General features: G+C 58.4%; 1 protein-coding gene across 1 annotated transcript in view; it reads left to right on the forward strand.

The window, feature by feature from the left end:
• LOC138092323 (beta-galactosidase-1-like protein 2) overlaps window positions 1-22,012 on the forward strand; it is a 44,841-nt gene that overhangs the window by 14,893 nt on the left and 7,936 nt on the right. The window contains exons 2-9 of the mRNA XM_068988100.1: window positions 914-1,111; window positions 2,146-2,214; window positions 2,577-2,672; window positions 5,426-5,534; window positions 12,384-12,476; window positions 13,824-13,905; window positions 17,940-18,010; window positions 19,890-19,974. Coding sequence (XP_068844201.1) covers window positions 914-1,111; window positions 2,146-2,214; window positions 2,577-2,672; window positions 5,426-5,534; window positions 12,384-12,476; window positions 13,824-13,905; window positions 17,940-18,010; window positions 19,890-19,974 — 803 coding nt within the window. The remainder of the gene's footprint in view (window positions 1-913; window positions 1,112-2,145; window positions 2,215-2,576; window positions 2,673-5,425; window positions 5,535-12,383; window positions 12,477-13,823; window positions 13,906-17,939; window positions 18,011-19,889; window positions 19,975-22,012) is intronic.

Consider the following 22,012-nt stretch of genomic DNA (forward strand, 5'->3'; position numbering starts at 1 on the left):
TTAGCTGAACATCTCGTTTGCAAGAATGTTCAGCTCAGGTTGAGAGTCTCGTTTGCAAGCACTTCTCAACCTTCCTTAAACCTAGTTCCTTACACTGGGCAGAACATCTCGTTTGCAAGAATGTTCAGCCCTGGTTGAGAGTCTCGTTTGCAAGCACTTCTCAACCTTCTTTATACCTTGTTCCCTACACAGAGGTTAAAGCGTCTGCCCCTAATGCGGGAGGCCCAGGTTCCCAGGTTCAATCCCTGGGTCGGGGAGATCCCCTGGAGAAGGAAATGGCAACCCACTCCAGTATTCTTGCCTGGAGAATCCCACGGATGGAGGAGCTTGGTAAGCTACAGTCCACAGGGTCGCAAAGAGTTGGACACGACTGAGCGACTTCACTTCACTTCACCTTCCTGGCAGCCCCCTGGGGGCATGCCCCGTACAGACGCCCCTAGGCCACACCCGGTCCTCAGGAACGTGAGCCTTGGACGCTCGGTCCCTGAGCAGACGCTGTTCCTAACTGGTCCCTCTCTCCAGGTATCTGCACCGCCAGCCCGGGGGCTGTGACCTTGAGGTGACCCCGAGGTACCGTGTCAAGTAGCTGCTGCTTTGATGTCTGGTGGCCGCTGTAGGAAGCCACGTCCGCCCCCGAGTCCTCTCGGTCCCAGCACCGAAAGGCAGCTTCTCCGCCCTTAGACCCCTGCCGGCGTGCACCCTGACCTCCCTTCTGAGCGCAGCCCCGTGTTGAAGGCCTGCTTGTCTGTTCCGCGCTGGCTGCGTGTGAGCGCCGCTAGGCGCGTGTGCTGCGTGGCGGCCTCGAGTCTAGCGTCGGGCGCCGTCCGGGGGCTGGAGGCGGAGGCGGGGGCCCAGCTGCCCACACCCCCCGAGCCCAGCTGGTGGGCCGGCTCTGAGGCCCTGTCTCCCGCAGGCTGGACTGGAGTGGCCTCGGCGCTTCGTTGTGGCGGCGCCGGCACCTGGGGCTGCGGGCCGACGGCCAGAACTTCAAGCTGGAGAACTCGGCCTTCCGGATCTTCGGGGGCTCCGTCCACTACTTCCGGGTGCCCCGGGCCTACTGGAGGGACCGGCTCCTGAAGCTGCGGGCCTGCGGCCTCAACACGCTAACCACGTGAGTGCGGCCCCGCGCCCCGCGCCCGCACCCCGCGCCCCTCACCCGGCCGGGCTCCGGGCCGCGGGTCTAAGGGGGAGCAGCCCGGCCCCGCGGGTCTAAAGGGAAGCAGCCCGGCCCCCGCGTGGGCCTAAGGGGGAGGAGCCCCGGCCACCTGTTCATCTTTGCAATCGGGGACCTTCCCCCGAGGCTGGTGTGGGTGGCGTCCAGGAGAGGGGCACCCGGGACTCAGAGGCAGCCCCTTAAAGGACTTTTTAGGGTAAGAGCCTCCGTCTGTGACGGGGTTTGGGGCTCTCAGTGCTGCATCAGGGCGGTGCTGATGAGTAGGGCTGCTTTTCACCCTACTTTTGCTGCCGGCCAGGGTTCCAGGACTCTCATCGATAGGCACTGACCAGAGGCCAGAGGAGGGTCGCAGAGAGGGTGTACCTGGGGGAGCAAGAGCAGGAACGGGGGCTCCTCCCAGGGGTGGGGCGGGTCTGGGGATTAGGTGGCCCCCCACTAGGTGATGCTGCTTGGAGGGGTCCTGGCGGACCCTGCTTTCGCCCCGGCACCTTGGAAGTGGCAGCCGGGTTCTGGGTCTCTCTGTGTCTTGGCCGCACTTTGCCCCGTGGATATGCAGTTGTGTTGAGTCTCTCAGAGTTCCTCTGCATTTTGTGTCTGTCCAGGTGCAGGCACCTCGGCGAGGGCTCCAGGTGCTAGCCTGCCTCGCTTTAGCTGCTTCGCCCATAAAGTTACTTCTTTCTCTGGTGAAGAGACAGGGTGATGGAGAAGGGGGAGGGAGGGGTGCGCCCCCATCTCCTGGCCCTCTGCCCTTCTCCGGGGGTGGGTTGGTGGGGGGAGGGCTTGCCCTGCTTCTGAGAGCTCCCGATCTCTCCAGTTTTTCTCCATTCCAGCCCTGACGCCCGCTTAGATGGTGTACCTGAGAAATCAGCCTTCAGCCGTCACGAGGGTTTTAGGGACAGAGGTGCTGGTCTGGGAGACAAAGTGGAGAACCACTGGGGGCCTCACGCCCGTCACCCTCTTCCCTGCCACAGCTACGTCCCATGGAACCTCCACGAGCCGGAGAGAGGCACATTCGACTTCTCCGGGAACCTGGACCTGGAGTAGGTTCTGTGACCCAGCTGGGTGGGGCCGGGGGGTCTGAGGGGCGGGGACCCATGGGGCATCCTGGCAGAGGGGGCTGCGGGGGGAGCCTGTGCTGGCCCCATGCCCTTCATCATGACCCCGCCACCCCTGGGCCGGGCCTGCCCCCCGAGCCCAGCCCCATGGCCCCTCCCCAGAGTGGCCGGGCTGACGTCCCAGGTTGTGGGCTCAGCGGTGACCCTGTGGGGGGGAGGGCGTCTCTGCTTTATGGGGGGGCGCGTCCCCAGCCCCCCCGGGGAGGGCTGGGCAGGTGAGGGGAGAGGGTGCAGGGCCGTGTTCCCCCGGGCTCCAAGTCCTGAGATTGGTGACCCCGACCCCCCAGGGCCTTCATCCTGCTGGCGGAGGAGGTGGGGCTGTGGGTGATCCTGCGTCCAGGCCCCTACATCTGCGGCGAGATGGACCTCGGGGGCCTGCCCAGGTGAGCGGGGCTGGCCAGGAGCCGTGGCCGGGGGCGCCCCTACATCTGCAGCGAGATGGGCCTCGGGAGCCTGCCTGGGTGAGCTGGGCCGGGGGCGCCCCTATGTCTGCAGTGAGATGGGCCTCGGGGGCCTGCCCAGGTGAGCGGGGCCGGCCAGGAGCTGTGGCTGGGGGCGCCCCTACATCTGCAGCGAGATGGGCCTCGGGGGCCTGCCCGGGTGAGCTGGGCCGGGGGCGCCCCTATGTCTGCAGTGAGATGGGCCTCGGGGGCCTGCCCGGGTGAGCGGGGCTGGCCAAGAGCCGTGGCCGGGGGCGCCCCTACATCTGCAGTGAGATGGGCCTTGGGGGCCTGCCCGGGTGAGCGGGGCTGGCCAGGAGTTGTGGCCGGGGGCGCCCCTATGTCTGCAGTGAGATGGGCCTCGGGGGCCTGCCCGGGTGAGCTGGGCCGGGGGCGCCCCTATGTCTGCAGTGAGATGGGCCTCGGGGGCCTGCCCGGGTGAGCTGGGCCGGGGGCGCCCCTATGTCTGCAGCGAGATGGGCCTCGGGGGCCTGCCCGGGTGAGCGGGGCCGGGGGCGCCCCTACATCTGCAGTGAGATGGGCCTCGGGGGCCTGCCCGGGTGAGCGGGGCCAGGCCTCAGCCATGGCCGGGGGCACCCTGTGTGCTTGTGTGAGCGCTGAGCACCCCGCGGGCTGATGTTGCTGCCTACATGTACGTTTCACCCTGTGCTGAGGTTCTTTTCCAGAATAAGTGGCCCCCAAAGGGCAGCCTCGTCAGTGAGGTCACAGTTGCTGCCCTGTCAGAGTCCATGTGGCTCCGTGCTGCAGGCGCGGGCAGCCGTTCTCAGGCGCCGGGCCCTGCTGTGGGGCTCGGCCTCAGTCCGGTCCTGCCTGCTCCAGACGGGCCTCACTTTCTGAAAAATGGAAGTCAGACCCACCCTCCTGTTCCTTAGATGTGCTATGAAGCATTTTCTTTAAGGGTGAGGATTTTGATAACATAGAGGAGAAACACGCAGTTTCAGTTTCATCTTCCGCCTTCAGATCTCAGGCCCTGATGAGCTGTCTTGGGATGGGGTCTCCAGAGGAGTCAGAACTGTGCCTGTGGTTGGCTCAGGAGTCGGGCAGGATTACCTGGAGCCAGGGCCAGCCCTGGTGCCAGGTGTCACTGCCACTGGTAATATTCCAGCGGAAGGGTTTCCTGTTGACAGGTCTGTGCTCCGGCTTTAGCTGCTAGCTCCCTCTCCCCGGTCGGCCCCTGAGAGGGGAGCGGGCTGGTCCCTTGTGCCGCCCTCTGCTCTGTGAAGGCCTCACTCTCATCTCCAGGGCGACCGGGCCTGCCCCACTGCCCAGACCCCTTCTGTCGCTGGGCCTTCAGCTCGGCGAGGGGCCCCGAGGCTCACACAGCCAGAGCAGCCTCGTCCCTCCTCCCTGTGGGTTAGAAACCCTGTGTCAGCAGCGGCCCTGATTAAGTCTGCGCTGTGAAGCCCTCAGGCTGCCCTGCACCCTCTGCTCAGGTCCTGGGCGGGCAATCCCAGGAGGCGGAGCTGGGCGTGCTACAAACAGAAGAGTCCCAGCGGGGGCCTGAGACGACTTGGGCGACCAGGTCAACCAGTGCCTGACCCGGTGATGGCTTTCTCAGCCTGTTCAGTTCTTTCTGGACCAGGATGGGAGAAGCACTGGGGCCTTTTGCAGGAAAACATAAACGTTCTTCAGAGTCTGTATGAGAAGGAAAACAGCTTAGCTGCAGTTCTGGAAGTGGCGCTCCGTGCTTACCTGTGGGGTGGACACCACGGGCGGGCCAGGGCAGGGTTAGCCTTCTCTGTCTCCAGCTCCCCCTCCCTCTCCCCTCCTCCCTCCCCATCTTCCCCTCCCCCCCTTCCCCCCTTCCCCCACTCCCCCACCCCCTCCCCTCCCCCACCCCTCCCCCTTCAGCCCAGGGCAGGGTTAGCCTTCTTTGTCTCGAGTCCCCTCCCCATCCTCCTCTCCCCGCCTCCCATCCCTCCCCTCCCCCTCCCATCCCTCCCCGCCCCCCCCCCTCCCCCGGCCGCGGCGCGGATGGGGCCAGACCCCTTCTCTTGGCCCCCAGGATTGCTTTTTGTGCTGACAGCAGAGGGTGACCCCTGTGTCCTCCAGTCCCAGGGATCCCTGACCCCTTTCTCTTCACCCCTCTCTGATGAGATGCTGTGTAAAGTCCTGAGACCTGGGCCTTGGCTTCAGTGGAAAGCTCTGGTCCCTCTGACTGGCAGCCAGACCCCTGGCCCTGACTCAGAACTAGAATGGCCAGCGGTGCTGGGTCCTCGGGGAGAAAGCAGGTTCTGGCCCGTGCCAGCGTCTGCCCTGCACCCTGGCGGGTCTGGCCGTGCCAGCGTCTGCCCTGCACCCTGGCGGGTCTGGCCGTGCCAGCCTCTGCCCTGCACCCTGGCGGGTCTGGCCGTGCCAGCCTCTGCCCTGCACCCTGGCGGGTCTGGCCGTGCCAGCCTCTGCCCTGCACCCTGGCGGGTCTGGCCGTGCCAGCCTCTGCCCTGCACCCTGGCGGGTCTGGCCGTGCCAGCCTCTGCCCTGCACCCTGGCGGGTCTGGCCGTGCCAGCCTCTGCCCTGCACCCTGGCGGGTCTGGCCGTGCCAGCCTCTGCCCTGCATCCTGACTGGCCTCCAGGGTCACCCCTGGGCTCCCTGAAGCTGGTGCCTTTCAGCCGCCATCTGCTCAGAGCAAACCCCCAGACGGTGAAACTAACCACCCTCCCCTTTTCATTCAAGCTGGTTACTCCGAGACCCTGACATGAGGCTGAGAACAACTTACAGGGGCTTCACGGAAGCAGTGGACCTTTATTTTGACCACCTGATGCTCAGGGTGGTGCCGCTCCAGGTAAAAGGGCAGACTGGGCCTGCCCTCCGCGCCCCCCACCGGTGCCGCAGCCCGGTCAGGCTCTCAGCGCGGCTCAGGGCGCTTCCCGAGGCCGCCACCCTCCTCCGCGGCGGCCTGCCTGGTGCCGCGCTGCCGGGCCGGGAAGCTCCGAAGGCCGGCGCAGTGCGGGCGGGCGCGGGGCTGGGCGCCGGGTGCTGGGGGACGGCTCGCCTGTCCGTCCCGTCCCGCAGTGCAGGGCCCAGCTCCGGGGGAGAGACGCCCCTGGGACAGCCCCTTGCCTGTGAGGAGGGGGCCTTTTCCTTATAGTCTCCGCTGATGGCGTCCCGAGTCCATCCCTCGGCTCCCAAAAGGGCGCTGCACGGTGCGGGTTTATCATTCAAAACGGACGTCTTAAGATGAATTTGGGCGAGAAAGTGTCTTAACGTGGGATCTAATAATTGGGAGCAATGAAGAAGCAGGAATGCAAATAACCTCTTGCTTCTGTAAAAGCAAGAAGTGTGACGCTGAGAATTAGCATAGTTGAAAAATTAGTTCACTGATAAAAACGGCAGTGAGTCAGTGGTTTGGGATATTCACAGCACACAGATCAAAGGAACTGTTGGTCCTATGTAGGGTGGGCAAATAAAACACAGGATACCCCCGCTACATGTGAACTTTGGATAGACAAGAAATACATTTTTTAAGTATACATATGTTCTGAATATTGCATGGGACAGTTACATTAAAAAATTCATTGCTTATTTAAAAATTATTTGTTGTAAATTCAAGCATTATAACTGGATGTCTTGTATTTTTGCTTACTAAATCTGGCAGCCTCAGTCATGAAAGAAGCAAGAAGCTAGGAAAATTCTTAGTCTAGATTTTTGCAAGGAAGATGGCTTTGCCAAGACGATTCAGTAAGCTGTCGTAGGCTGGGCAACGGAGGTAGGGGTGGCTGTGCTGAGATGTGACCCAGAATCCTTCTTAAGCACGGAAAGGTCATACCTAATCCAGGACAGTTTTTTTCTGGGTGCTGTGCTTAGGTGCTTAGCCGTGTCTGACTCCTTGCAACACCATGGACGGTTGCCCGCCAGGCCCCTCTGTCCATGGGGACTCTCTAGGCAGGAACACTGGAGCGGGTGCCGGGCCCTCCTCCAGGGCCGCAGACGTCTGTTTGGGTCCGTTTTCGGTTCCTTTGGATGTACACCCGGAAGTGGTATTGCTGGGTCACATGGTTTTTCTGTGCTTAAGCTTCTGAGGAACAGTTAAGTGTTCGACGACACACCATTTTATACCCTCATGGACAGTGCACAGAATTCTGATTTCTTGACACCCTGGCCCACAGTTGCTGTTTTCTCTCTGTTTCATAAAAGCCATCCTAATGGATGTCAAGTGGTATCTCACTGTGGTTTTCATTTGAATTACGTAGTAATTAGTGATGTGGAGTATTTTTCTATGTCGTGACTGGCCATTTATATATCTTTCTTGAGAAATGTTTATTCCAATTCTTTGCCCATTTTTTAATTGGTCTGTGTGTTTTTGTGGTTGTAGGAGTTATTTCTTCAGTATCTCTCAGTGTCTTATCAAATGTACGACTTGTGACTGTCTTCTCCCTCTGAGGGTGCTCACTGGTGGGTCCAGTATCTCATGAAATGCATGACTTGTGACTGTCTTCTCCCTCTGAGGGTGCTCTCCGGCGAGCCCAGCACACCTTGCCTTTCCCTGTGGTGCCTCTGCTTTAGCTAACTCGTTGCCGACCCCGGTTCCGTGGCCTCTCCCCTGTGTCGCCTTCTGAGAGTTTTATGGTGTTGCTCTCCGCTCCAGTCTGCGGCCTCCTCGGAGTCAGGGTTTTCAGCTGGTGTGCATGAGCTGAGGGCCCGGCTTTGTTTTCTGCACGTGTGTATCCGGCTTTCTTGCCATGATTTGTTGAAAAAAATGACTGTCCTTTCCCCATTGAATAGGTTTTGCCACCCTTGGAGGAAATCCTTTGACCATATGTGTGAGTTTATTTCTGAGCTCTCTATTCTGTTCCATTGGCCTATATATTTGTCTTGAGGCCAGGACCACACTATTTTGATTACTGTAGCTGTGCGGTAAGTTTTGAAGTCAGAAAGTGTGAGACCTCTAACTTTGTTCTTTTTTTCCTGCATTGTTTTGGATATTCAGAGTCTCTTGAGATTCCATGTGGATTTTACGATGCCTTTTTCTGTTTGTTTTAAAACACTGGCATTTTGACAAGGATTACATTGACTTTGTAGATTACTTTGAGTAGTAATGACATCTTAATAATACTAAATCTTTCAGTCTATGAACACAGGGTATCTTTCCATTTATTGGCATCTTCTTTCTTTTAGAACATTGTGCAGGTTTCAGTGTGTGAGTATTTTGCCTCCTTGATTAAATTTATTCCTGGGTATCTAAATCTTTATGATGCTACTGTTCGTAGAAGCTTCCACTGATACTGTGCGGAAGCCGTTGAGTTCTTTGTGTGTTGGCTTCATATCCTGCGATTTGCTGTATGTGTTTATTACAACTAACAGGTTTGTTTGTGTCTATAACCTTCATGGTTTTCTAGTCATAAGATCATATTGGCTGCAAACAAGATAATTTTGCATCTTTCTTTCCGACTTGGATGACTTATTTCACTCTCTTTTTCCTAATTGCTCTAGCTAACACTCTCTATATCTTGTTGAATAGAAGTGGTAAAGGCAGGAATCGTGTCTCAATCTTAATCTCAGAGGAAAAGCTTTCAGTGAGTATGAGACTGGCTGTGGGCTGTTCACATATAGCCTTTTTAAAGGTGAGATAGTTTCCTTATATTAGAAATTTGTTGAGTATCTTTATTATGAAATCATGCTGAATTTTTGAAATGCATTTTTACATCATTTGAGGCAATTGTGTGTGTGTGTGACCTTCATTTCATTAATGTGGTGTTTAACATTGATTTTATTGAACCATCCTTATATTCAGGAATAAACCCCACCTTTTCATGGTGCATAATCTTTTTAGTATGCTGCTGGATTTGGTTTTTTAGTGTTATGCTTGAGATTTCTGCATCAATATTCGTGAGGGATGTTGGTCTGTGGTTCTCTTTCCTTGTTAACTTTTTCTGGCTTTGGTAACTCTGGCCTCGTAGAGTAAATCTGGAAGTGTTCCCTTTTTTCAGAATGCTTAGAATTTGAGAAAGATTGGCGTCAGCTTCCTCACTAGTTATGAATCTGTTCAGATGTTGCTTTTTTCGCAGTTCAGTCTTGGCCTGCTGTGTGTTTCCACTTGAGTCTTTCTTACTCTAACTAAAGGTGTCTCAATTTTGCTAATCTTTTCAGAGAACCAAGAAGAGATTGGTTGCTTTTCCCCTATTGATTTTCTAATCTTCTGTTCTCCCCCGCTTTCATATTTCTTATTTCCTTCCTTCTGTTCCCTTTGAGTTGAGTTTCTTCTTTCCCAGTTGCTCAAGGTGAAGAGTTAGGTTACTGGCTCGAGGTCCCTCTGCTGTTTTAAAGTGTTGACAGTGCTCTCATTGCAGCCGACAAGTTTGCACGCTGTGCTTTTAGATTAATTTCTCTCAGGATATTCTCTAGGCTTCCTGAGATTCCTTCTTCGAGTCACTGATTGACACTGATTAAACAGCTCACAGTCTCGTGGATTTTCCAGTTTCCTTTTTGCTGTTCTGCTTCATCTTTCCTGTAATTGGAAATGATACTTTGTATGAGTTCAGCCTCAAATTTTGTTAAAGCTCGCCTTGTGGCCTAGCCTGCGGTCTGCCCTGGAGAGTGGCCCGCGTGCGTCTGCGGGCAGTGTGCTGTGCTGCTGTCGGGCGGCGTGCTCTGTGCACACTGGCCAGCTCCACCTTGCCTGCAGTGCTGCTCGAGTCTTCTGTGTCCTTGACCTTCTGTCTGGTCGTCCTGCTTAAAGTGGAGTGCTGCGGTCTTCTACCGTTTTTATAGAGCTGCATTTCTCCCTTTAATTCTGCCAACATTTTATTTACTTTGGAGCTCTGGTGTTTGGTGCCTATATGTTTATGACTATCGCACCCTCTAAACTGGCCCTTTTATTGCTGTGCAAATATGAGTATCTGTACACCTGTGCACATTAAATAGTGTCTTTCTCGCCCCTTCTGACAACTGTGACTCAAAGTCCATGTCGTTCGCTACTCTGGTCGCCCCCTGCTCTCTTTTGGTTACTGTTCACACAGAGTATCTTTTCCCATACTTTCTCTTTCAACCCATGTATGTCCATGCGTGTCTTGTAGACAGCCTACAGTTAGGTGTTGCTTTTTTATGCATTCTGAAAATCTGTCTTTTGCTTGGGGAGTTTAGTGCATTTGCATCTAAAGTAATTACTGATAGGCACGCACTTACTTTTGTTGTTTTGTCATTTTTCACTGTTTGTCTTATAGCTTTTTTCTCCCTTATTTCCTTCATTACTGCCTTCCTCTGTATTTAGCTAATATTTTTTTGCAGCAGATTTTACTAGTTGAATTTTTTAAGGAACAAGTTTTGATTCTTCTTATTTCCTTTTGTGTATATTCTACAGATATTTTGGTTTCCATGGGGATTACATACACTGTCCTAAAGTTATGACATTCTATTTTATACTGATAACCATCTTAACTTCAATCACATACAAAAACTCTACTTTTTACAGCTCGGTCCCCTTTATATTATTGCTATCACAAATTGTCTTTTTATATATTGTGTACCAATTAATATAGACCCATAATTACTTTCATATACTTGTCTTTTAACTCCTGTAAAGAATAAGAAATGGAGTTACAAACTAAAATCATATATTTGTTCGCACATCTACCTTTCCCAGGGAAGTTCACATTCTCACCTGGCTCTGAGTTCTCATCTCGCTTCCTTTCATTTCAACCTGAGGGACGCTGTGTAGCATTTCCTATCGGGCAGGTCTAGTGATAATGTATTCCTTCAGCTTTTATTTGTCCAACAATGTCTTAATTTCTCCATTATTCTTGAAGGACAGTTTTGCCAGATAGAGAAATCTCAGTTGCTAGTATTTTTCCTTCAATGCTTTGAATATGGTACCCTACTGCCTCTGTCCTGCAAGATTGCTGATGAGATATCCGCTGGTAATCTCACTGGGGATGGTTAGCAGACATTCGGTCCACACTCAGAGGTCTTTGCTGTTTGGTCTTATCCACGCTATTTAGTGTGGGGCAAATAGGCTCATGGACGTTTTGGGTAGAACTAGATTTCAGAGACCTTCTGGCATGAACCGAGTGTCCTGTGAGCCAAATGTCTTATGGCTTGGCTGTCTCACGGATGTTTTGGACAGGACCAAATGTTCTGCAAGGTTGGGAGCCCTTTGTGCATGTCAAGTTGTGTTTCTCTTGATCCTTTCAAGAATCTCTTTGTCTTCTGACAGTTTAATAATATGCATTGGTGTGGGTCTCTGGCTTAACGTTACTTGGATTTCACTGAAGCTCGGATCTCTGCCCCTTTCTTCTCCTTTTGGAGTTCCTATAGTGAGTGTGTTTGTCTGTTTACTGATTTGCATAAAGTCTCTTAGGATCTCTTCCCTTGTCTTTATTCTTTTTTCTTTTTTCTTCTCAGAGTCAATAATTCAAAATGACCGTCATCAAGTTTACACGCTCTTTCTTCTGCCTGTTTGAATATGCAGTTGAACTCCTATGGTGAATTTTTCTATTTGGATAATGTACTTTTCAGCTCCAGAATGTCTGTTTCGTTCTTTCCGAAATCTTTCTGTCTCTTTATTGGTGTTCTCACTGTGTCCATGTGTCCGTCCCTCGGTTGCTGTCTGTGTTTCTCTTTAGCGCTTTGATCGTTTTTATGACGGTTGTTTTAAAATCCTTTGTCTTTTAAGTTCACTGTGTGCGTTTCTTTAGAGACCATTTCTGGTTCCTTTAGATGCTGTTTCTAGAGATTTATTTTGTTCTTTGAATGAGCTACATTTTTCTGTTTCTTTGTATGCCTTATTTTGGAGGGTTAAAGTTAGGCTTTTATAAAGCCAGTCCCCTCTCCCAGTGTTTGCAGTCTTCGGGAAAGACCTTTAGTATTTAGTGGGCTCCTGAGCCTTGAGATCAGCCTGGGATGCAGGCTTGAGATCTTCTCAGGTATTTTCTTGGTATGTGTCCTGTCTGGTTTGTGTGTATGGCTTAAAAAAAAAGAAAAATCCCCCAGCTGCTTCTACATGTTGGTTTCTCCAAGAGTCTCACCCTGGATTCTTCCTGTGGCCTTAGATATCCTATCATATTCCTCTGCCTGTAATCCCTTGCTCCCGGGCATCCATGGGTCTGTAGTCCCCCTGAAATGTTTACAGGCTGTGACCCATCGCTGCCTTTTGCAGCTTCCAGCCTGAGGTCCAAACCATAACGTTTTCTGTCTGATCTCCAAGTCAGATGAGATAGAAGCTAGTTCTCTAGGGAGCCCACAAATAGCCTGGAATGTTGCAAACAAGTTCCATCTTGCTCCTTCTGTCCTGACGGAGGGGCTGGGACTCAGGCTGCGTCCTCCTGGCTGCACCTTGCTGCTCAGAGAGTAGGTGGGGCACAGGTGAGCACAATCATGGACTCTGCTGCTGTTTTGAATGTGTCTTTTTCTTGATTAGACGTTGACTTGTCTGCCTAAAAATTTGGCTTGTTTCCAGAGCTCCTATAACGTTGCTTTAGTAGGTGTGCAGTTGTTTTCTTGTTGTTTCTCTAGGGAGACAAAGGCCTGGAGCTTCCTTCTCCCTGTCTTGCTGACATCACTCAATTGTATATCAGACCTTTTGAGACTTGCACTTCTGAATGGGATGTTTTGCTGCCATTGGTGATACGTGTGGTGACATTAGCTGATACGGTTCCCACTACACTCTCAGCTTCTGATTGCTCTCTTCTTTTCTCAGTACAAGCATGGGGGACCCATCATTGCTGTGCAGGTGGAGAATGAGTATGGGTCCTACAACAAAGACCCCGCCTACATGCCTTACATCAAGAAGGTAAGAGTCAGCTCAGCTCACCCTGCGCATTCCGCCTATGGGCTCTAGTGTGATGTGTGGGCCTGCCACCCAGCACCATTTGCTAAGCAGTAAATCCTTTCTCCAGACCTTGATTGCAACAGGGTCCTCACTTGTGCCCTCCGTTGGCTGAGTTTAACAGGGATTTTGGTACCTATGGTGCTGCGGCGGCTGAGAGTAACGGAACTGCCTTGACAGGGCGTGGCTGGAGGCCTTCCTGGCGGTGGAGGTTGCTGATCTGACCCCAGCACTCAAAGCAGCGGCCCCTCCTTCGGCTGCACGTTGGCTTCATCTGGGAATTGTTTAAACTCACTGTGCCCAGGCCACATGCCGTCTGTTAAGCAAAGGTCTCTGGGATGGAGCTCAGACATCTGATTCCAGCGTGCCGGTGGCTGGAGCCCCTGACCGAGTGTGCGGCAGGGCAGGCAAGGGCGGGGCCAGAGCGACACCGAAAAGAACAGGTTCCTCCTCAGAGGTGTGCTGCAGTCCATGGGTTGCAAAGCCTCGGCTGCGGTGAGTGGCTGAGCAACAGCTGCTCAGAACTGGCTCCTCTCGCTCGGCAGCTGAGACCTGGAGCAGCTGCGTCCATTTCTCTAAGCCTCTGCTCTCTTCTGTGAATTGGGACTGATGGGAGGGTTTCCTGGCAAACTATGTGTAGTCGAGTCGCAGGCTCAGTGCCGCTCCAGCATCCAGTGAGCGGTCAGTACACAGAACAGTGATGACACCACTGGCACCAGCGTTTTGTACTTGGGAGGGTCGGCCCCCGTGTGCGTCTAGAAAGCCTCAGTGCCTCCAGCTGGTCTGATGAGAGCTGCTCTGGCCCCTGGTGTCCTGGGTGACACCCCTGCTGTCACGGGCAGAGTCATGTCCATCTGGGGGCTCCTCCAGGCCCTGCAGACTCTCGGAGGTCCTCACCCAGCGTGCCCTCCTCCCCTGCAGAGGGGCCAGGCTCCCTCGGGGAGGGCGGTATTCTTGAAGCCGGATGGGGAGAGCTCAGTCCTTGTCTGGGGGCAGGCTCAGGCCAGCGGGGTGTCTTCTGCCACAGCGCCACCCTGAGACTTCCCTGGGCCAGAGCCCCTGATGCCTGTTCTGTGCCCGTGGGGCTGGGCCAGGCTTCCGCAGTCCCTGGGCTGCAGGGAAGGAAGCTGCTCTGTTGTCTCCTACCGGGTGGTGACTCTGGTGTCTGGGATGGGGTGCATAAAGGGACGCGAGCCTGGGCTTCTGGGATGCACGCTTCTCCCGGCCCCAGGGCCTGCTCCGGCGGAGGTCAGAGTGTGACGTGGTGGGAGGTGGGAGGAAGGACAGCCTGTTGTCTGACCCCCCTCGCAGGCCCTGCAGGACCGGGGAATCGCGGAGCTGCTCCTGACCTCAGACAACCAGGGCGGCCTGAAGAGCGGCGTTCTGGACGGAGGTACCTGCCAGGAGGCCGTGGGGGGTGGGGGTTGCGCCCTGGCCTGAGCTCTTGCGTGCTCGGCGCTGGAGGGGCCAACTGGTGGAGCACCAGGGACACCCGGGGCTCCGCGGATAGCAGGACACGGGACAGCAAGGTGAGCGTCTAGCAGGGTCCCCAAAAAGGCCAGGCAGACCGCGGCCTGGTGTCCGGCAGGGACAGCTGCTCGCAGCTCGGTCCTCAGGCCCTGTGGGCACCCCCCTCTCCTGGTGCTGGGTCCCCGCCAGCCGCTCCCATTGGAGCAGAGGCCTTCGTCCCGGTCTCCCTGCGCCGCGCCCTCCCCGCGCCCTCCTGGGAGCCCGGCCTCTCCCCGCGGGGCGGCGGTCTCTGCCGGCGCCGCGCTCCCCGCGTCCACGCTCACGGCTCCCAGCGCCTCTGCTCGCCCGAGGGCCGTGGTCCTCTCTCCCCGACGCTGCCCTCTGCAATGCAGAAGTGGCCCGAGTGACACGTGCGGTGCCCGCAGCACTGGCTTCCGGGCACCTATGGGCAGCCCCTCCCGGCGCGCCTCCCGAGGGACCCACGCGTCGGCGCTGTCTCGTCGGGTGGGACCAGGACCCAGGCTCTGGGCTGAGGCCTCGGGCCCCGGAGCGCGCTTCAGCCGCGGGGACCACAAAGGGACCTTGAGCGGCGGGTGCGGGGTCTCCGGGGCCACTGGTGGCCCCGCCCCTCCACCTCGGGCCCCGCCCCTCCACCTCGGGCCCCGCCCCTCCACCGCGGGTCCCGCCCCTCCACCTCGGGCCCCGCCCCTCCACCTCGGGCCACGCCCCTCCGCCGCGGGCCCCGCCCCTCCACCTCGGGCCCCCGCCCCGGCCCCCGCCCCAGCCCCCTTTCCTCCACCTCGGGCCCCCTCCTCTCCACCGCGGGCCCCGCCCCGGCCCACGCCCCTCCACCGCGGGCCCACGCCCCTCCACCGCGGGTCCCGCCCCTCCACCGCGGGCCCCACCCCTCCACCGCGGGCCCCGCCCCGGCCCCCGCCCCGGCCCCCTTCCCTCCACTTCGGGCCCCAGCCCCTCCACCGCGGAACCCATCCCTCCACCGTGCGCCCCGCTCCGGCCCCTCGCCTCCACCGTGCGCCCCTCCCCGGCCCCGGCCCTGGCCCGTTCCCTCCACCTCGGGCCCCCTTGCCTCCACCGCCGGCCCCGTCCCGGCCCCCCTCCCCTCCCCTCCACCTCGGGCTGCCTCGGCCCCAACCCTCCACCTCCGGCCCCTGCCCCTCCAGCGCGGGCCTCGCTCCTCCACCTCGGGCCCCGCCCCGTCCACCGTGCGCCCGCTCCGGCCCCTCCCTTCCACCTCGGGCCCCGCCCCTCCACCTCGGGCCCCGCCCCTCCACCGCGGGCCCCGCCCCTCCACCGCGGGTCCCGCCCCCTCCACCTCGGGCCCCACCCCTCCACCGCGGTGCTCCCCTCCACCACGGCCCCGCCCCTACGCACCTGCTGCCTGGAAGATTTTTTTCAGTTAAACGTGATTAAAGCAAGACTTTCACCAGGTGTGGAAGAAATCTTGGAAATGCTTATGAACTGAGAGGCTAGCCTTGCTTGACGTTTATACAGAAGCGCGTGTGAATAGGCAGTGAGCGGGAACCTGCGTGTAGCACAGAGCTCAGCTGGGTGCTTGGTGAAGACCCAGGGATGGGTAGGGGGCCAAGGGAGGGAGGCCCAGAGGGAGGGGCATGTGTATACCTACAGCTGATCCACGCTGTTGTGCAGCAGACACCAGGAACATTGTGGAGCGATTATCCCCCAACAAAAACTCAAAACAACAATGAAAGAAACACGCGCTGCAGCCTCCGCGGCCCTCGCCCCGAGGTGCCCACTTTGAGCTGTTTACCTTTCCCTTTGGCTCTGCCTCCGTGATTCTAAATAACCTGCACAGAGAGCCCTGTAGTGTGGATGTCAAGCCCTTTCTCCTGCTGCCCTGGCCCCGCGGCTTTCCTGGGTGCAGCTGTCCCCCCACCACTGTCCTGATGGGCACGATGCTTCGGGCCCGAGTAAGGTCCTTACACGGGCCGGGCAGCCCATCGGTGCTCTGGATGGTGTTTGTGGCCAGCTCGCTTCAGTGTAAGCACCCATTGGTTTTCCTTTTCTTTCAATTTTTTCCTGTCCGTCCTCTTCCCTGTCTCTCTCAAACACCTACCTGGCCGGCAGCTCCCGACCCCCATGAGGGTGTCTGAAGACGCCCGTGCCTGTCGGAATCTGATCCAGTCCGATGGTACTGGGCCCTCACTGTGTCCCTGGCCCGATGGTGGCCCAGGTCCCCGGCAGTCCGGGTCCGGGGACTTTGAAGTGTCGTCCGCCATTTTCTCCACGTGCTGCTGGGACTCGGGCCCTAGTCTGCGTGGAGTCCGCCTTCCTCGGCTCTCTGTCGGCTGGACAGAGCAGGCCTGGAGGCGGCTGCTCCCTGCTGTGCTGTCCCGCCTCTTCCCTGGTTCCGTCCTCTGTGGATCCAAGGCGCGTGTTCACCCTCTGCGCCGTGCGGCTCTCCAGCTCTGTCTGCTCCTTTTCCTTCTACTTTCTGGGCAGTTTCCTCAACCACCTTGTAGTTCCTGCACCGCGTTTTCCTCGAATGCATTTCTTTTCTGATGGCCTGCTGGCCAGCGGCTGTGACCAGTGCCCTTCCCTGTGGGGGCACTGGACTGAGGGGGCCGTTCCAATCAGGGGAACCAGGTGTGGGTGTTGGGGGTGACTTTCACAGGATTAAGTGACTCTGGAGGGAACCCTTCGGGCTGACACGATGAGAATCTAGGGGCAGGAAGGTGCAGGAGCCATCTTCTGGGCTTTCTCTTCTGCAAGTGCCCGGACCGCTGGGGCTCGGCTTTCCTAGGGGGCCGGGCACGGGGTGAGGGGATATGTGGCTGGAGGGGCCACTGGGCTGCGGCGGGTCGTCGTCTCTGCTCTCACAGGCTGGTTACGACCGCCCCGCCCCTTTCCTGGCTCCCAGGCTCCCCTGTGCCGTGCCCTCTGCGAGTCTGCCCGCCCGGCCCCTCCTCACCCTCCTTCTTATTCTCCGGTCTGGAGGGGTGGGATGGAGGAGTGCAGGGCTCCCTCGGCCGGTTTGACCTGTGGCGCCGAGGTTTCTGCTGGGCCGGTTCAGACTGGCCCCCTGTCGGTGTGGCTGTTCACGTTAGGTGAGGAGAGTCCGGATGTGGGGTCCTCTCCATACCAAGTGGGCCTCCCGGGGTCCCAGCTGATGTTTGGCTTTTTAAAAACGTAATTAATTTTTTTTATTAGAGTTCAGTTGCTCTCCAGCATTGTCAAGATCTCTTTTTCGGTTTTTGTTTACTCACCACGTGGCCCCTGGGACCTTCCTTCCCTGACCAGGGATGGAAACTGCACCTCTTCAGGGGACGCGCAGTCTTACCCACCAGATCTCCAGGGAAGCCCCGTGATCAGGGCTCACGTTCCACAGGAGACCACCCAGTGAGCATTCACCTTCCTGGGCACAGCAGAGCTCAGGCCAGGGCACGTGAGCCCCTCTGTCCAGGGACAGGAAGCAGACAAGAGCCTCAGAGCCAAATTCTGCCTGAGGGTTGGCCGCGTCCATGCCTGTGGGCCAAACGTGGCGCATTGTTCTTGGTTGTCCTTTTCCCTGGTGGAAAGCTATGGGGATTATCGCTGGGGATGGAACAGAACACTCGCCCTCATCTAAGGCATAAAAGGGGAGTCTTCTTAGACGGTCACCCAGTGCTGGAGGCTGGGGGTGCAAAGTGAACGTCAGACTGCAGGCTCCTGTGAAGGAGAAATTAAAGGAAATGCACGCTCAGGTTGTGAAAATTATGTAAGTCAAACACAGCTGCTGAGTGAGCGGATCTCTGTAAGGCCTGTGCTGAGCGGTGGAATTTCCAAGATGAGCCAGTGAAGTCTCCTGGAGACGTCGTGGTTGGCGGTCGGAGGCGGTGTCAGGACTAGTCCACCTGCTGGTGAGCTGAGGACGTCAGGGGCGTTCAGTCCTTCAGGCGAGGGGGTGATCTCTGTCCCCTGTGTCCTTCCTGCCCGCAGTGCTGGCCACCATCAACCTCCAGTCACAGTCGGAGCTGCAGCTGCTCACCACCATCCTGCTGGGCACACAGGTGCGTGCGCACTGAGCCTGGGTCAGTGTCAGGAGCTTCAGTGGGCTGGGGGACCACGGGGCTCGGCCTTCAGCTCTCCCCCCTTCCCCATTCACGGCCCGCCCCGCCCCGTGCTGCCTGCCCCTGGGGAGGGGAGCCTGGTGCCGGCAGGTGTGTGGAGGTGGGTTCCTGCCTCTCGATGAGAAAGGGGGCCTTTCTGAAGGCCTGGAAGTCGAGAGCTCCATGGACTCAGTGAGCCCTGAACGTGCTCCGTGTGGGAAAGATGCTTCCCTGCCTGGGTCTGGTCTTGACCTGCCAGGACTCTGGGGGCCCAGAAAGGCTGTTGGCTGTTGTCTTCAGCTGGCAGGGGGCACAGCCCGTCAGGCTGGTGTGGAGTGGGCCTCACGGGCGATGAGGCTTCAAGGCCGCCCTCCCCTGCCTTATGTGCGGGCGGGCAGGTGTCCTCTCTGAAACCTGCGCCTGGAGGGGTTAGGGTGCTGGAGGGCTTGCCCCTGACCCAGCACAGATGCCGTGGGGTGCTGGGGCACCCCCATCCCAGCTGCTGCTGTCGGAAGGCAGGGGTGCGGTCCAGAGGCTCAGCCACAGGAGCCCGGGCAGTGGTAGGTCCCCAGGGCTGGCCCCGCCCACACTTCTGTTTGGAGGGACGGGCAGGGAGGAGGCCGGATGGAGGGGGGGAGGGAAGTGTGCAGGTGGGCACCAGCCCCGTCCACCCGCCCTCCCACACCCTGCGCCATGCCCGCTGCCGCTGGCAGGGTTCTGAGGCGACAGGGCCTCTGCCCTCAGGGACACTGAGACCCACTTGGGAAGAGTCCTGTGAGGTACACAGTCGCCCTCAAGGACAAAGACGGTGCTATGAGGTTGGAGGTTGTGCTGGAACCTCCAGCACAACTGAACAGCCCATCCAGTACTCCCATCACCATCTTGGAGGTGATGGTTGTGCTGGAACTGACTCGTAGGGCTGTTTGAGGGTCAAATGGGTGATGTTTGGGGAGCACCCAGGACAGCCGTGCTCCCCATGGGCACTGTGGAGTTGCGCTTGGAGAAGTGGCTCAGGGCCAGCCAGCCTGTCCACCGCACCCACCGCCAGTGCCAGTGGCCTCTCCCCCGCTGCTCAGCTGTGTGTTTTCCTCCAGAAAGGGGCCGTAGACCCATCCTAGTTCAGGTCAGAGGCCCCGTCTGGTGCTCAGGGGTTTCACGCGCACCCCGCCAGCCCCAGTCCATGCCTAGTGACCGGAGGGAGGATGCAGGCATCTCTGGGCGCCTCCCAGGGCTGGGCCGTGTGTGCTGACGGCTCCAGCTGCCTCGTCTCATGTGACTGTCCCAGTAGCGTGTCACTGGCCGCTGTGCGTCTGTTCGCCAGTTCAGGACACAGATTCCAGGACAGAGGCCCCCGGCAGTCAGGTCAGGGCACACGGCACAGTCGGTGCTGAGCCAGCCCCGAGCCACAGTGACCTGGGCTGTCGGCGGAAGTCCACCCCTGGCCCTCCACCTGGGGCCCCTCCCTGCAGGGGAGACTGCTGACCTGTGTGACTAGTGACCCTTGTTAGCGACCCAGATGTGCTGTGAGTGTCCCCTTGGGAGGTGGGCAGCCTGGAGAAAGCCGAGCCCATGGCCTTTCCCGTGGCACGGTTGGGACCTTCTCAGTGGACCGTGACTCTGCAGTCCCCGGATGGAATGGGGGTGCCCTGTACACTGGGGACCCTGACCTCCAGGCCGCCAGCTGCAGTAGCGCCCCCTGCGGGAGGGAGGAAGGCACGGGGGGCCGGGAGCTGGGGTGGTGTTGGTGCAGCCCCTGGGCAGCTCCCTCGAAGGTCAGCGTGTGGCCGGGCAAGGGCTGGGTGGGCAGAGGCGCCAGCTAACTACTCCCTTTGGCGCACAGGGCAGTCGGCCCAAGATGGTGATGGAGTACTGGACGGGCTGGTTTGACTCGTGGGGCGGCCCCCACTACATCCTGGACTCCGCAGGTGCGTGCTCGGTGGGACCTCGTGCAGCCTGTGCTGGCCTCCGATGCAGGACTGAGCCCAAGGGGAGCGGCCGATGGTGTGAACTGGCTGCTGTGTGGCGCTCCGGGCAGCTGTGCACACAGGCAGCTCCTGAGAGGGTCCAGAGTCTTCTGTCTCAACAGAGGAAGGAGCGGTCAGACACCTCTCTGGGGTCTTTGTAATAGCTCTGGAGTAGTGATGCATGCCGCTCGCTGGCATCCAGCTGACACAGGACATGTGTAAAGAGGAGATAAAAACCTGGAGTCCAGAGCAGACGCTTCCGTGTGTGTAGTGCAGGCATTCTCTGTCTGCACTCTGAGTGCACGTGCGGGTGCGGCTGTGGGCGGGTGTGGGCGGGTGTGAGTGGGTGTAGGCGGGTGTGAGTAGGTGTGGGCGGGTGTGGGTATTGGCAGCTGTGAGCAGGTGTGGGTGGCTGTGAGTGTGGGCGACTGTGAGCAGGTGGCAGGTATGCGCGAGTGTGGGCAGGTGTGGGTGTGGGTGGCTGTGAGCGGGTGTGGGCAAGTGTGGGCAGGTGGAGGTGTAGGCAGGTGAGTGGTTATGGGTGGATGTGAGTGGGTGTAGGCAGGTGTGGGTGAGTGAGGGCAGGTAGAGGTGTGGGCGAGTGTGAGTGGGTGGAGGTGTGGGCTGTTGTGGGTGAGTGTGAGCAGGTGCAGGTGTAGGTGGATGTGAGCGGGTGTGGGCAGGTATGGGTGAGTGGGTGGGTGCGGGCAGGTGTGGGTGAATGTGGGCGTGTGTGGGCAGGTGGAGGTGTGGGTGGGTGTGAGCGGGTGGAGGTGTGGGCAGGTGTGGGTGTGGGTGAGTGTGAGCGGGAGTAGGCAGGTGTGGGCAAGTGTAGGTGGGTATGAGCAGGTGTGGGTGAGTGTGGATGAGTGTGGGCAGGTGGAGGTGTGGGCAGGTGTGAGTGGGTATGGGCAGGTGTGGGTGAGTGTGGATGAGTGTGGGCAGGTGTGGGTGAGTGTGGGCAGGTGTGGGTGTCGGTGGATGTGAGCAGGTGTGGGCGGGTATGGGTGAGTGTGGGTGGATGCGGGCAGGTGTGAGTGGATGTGGGCAGGTGGAGGTGTGGGTGGGTATAAGCAGGTGTGGGCTGATGTGGGTGAGTGTGGGGGGCTGTGGGTGAGTGAGCGGGTGGAAGTGTGGGCAGGTGTGGGTGAGTGTGGGCAGGTGCAGGTGTGGGTGGATGTGATTGGGTGTGGGCAGGTATGGGTGAGTGTGGGCGGGTGTGAGCAGATGTGAGTGGGTGTGAGCAGGTGGAGGTGTGGGTGGATGTGAGCGGGTGTGGGCAGGTATGGGTGAGTGGGCAGTGCAGGCAGGTGAGTCGGTGCGGGCAGGTGTGAGTGGATCTGGGCAGGTGTGGGCAGGTGTGAGCGAGTGTGGGTGGATGTGAGTGGGTGTGGGCAGGTATGGGTGAGTGGGGCAGTGCGGGCAGGTATGAGTGGGTGTGGGCAGATGTGGGTGGGTGTGAGCGGGTGTGGGTGGACGTGAGCAGGTGTGAGCGGGTGTGAGCAGGTGTGAGCAGGTGTGGGCAGGTATGGGTGAGTGGGGTGGTGCAGGCAGGTGTGAGTGGGTGTGGGTGGATGTGAGTGGGTGTGGGCAGGTACGGGTGAGTGGGGCAGTGCGGGCAGATGTGGGTGGGTGTGAGCGGGTGTGGGTGGATGTGAGCAGGTGTGAGCAGGTGTGGGCAGGTACGGGTGAGTGGGGTGGTGCAGGTAGGTGTGAGTGGGTGTGGGTGGATGTGAGCAGGTGTGGGCAGGTACGGGTGAGTGGGGTGGTGCAGGCAGGTGTGAGCGGGTGTGAGCAGGTGTGAGCAGGTGTGGGCAGGTGTGGGTGAGGGGTGGTGCAGGCAGGTGTGAGCGGGTGTGGGCAGGTATGGGTGAGTGGGGCGGTGTGGGCAGGTGTGAGTGGGTGTGGGGATGTGTGGGCAGGTGTGAGCGGGTGTGGGTGGATGTGAGCGGGTGTGGGCAGGTACGGGTGAGTGGGGCAGTGCGGGCAGGTGTGAGTG

The sequence above is a fragment of the Capricornis sumatraensis genome, chromosome 16, assembly GCF_032405125.1.
Source record: "Capricornis sumatraensis isolate serow.1 chromosome 16, serow.2, whole genome shotgun sequence".
NCBI lineage: Eukaryota > Metazoa > Chordata > Mammalia > Artiodactyla > Bovidae > Capricornis > Capricornis sumatraensis.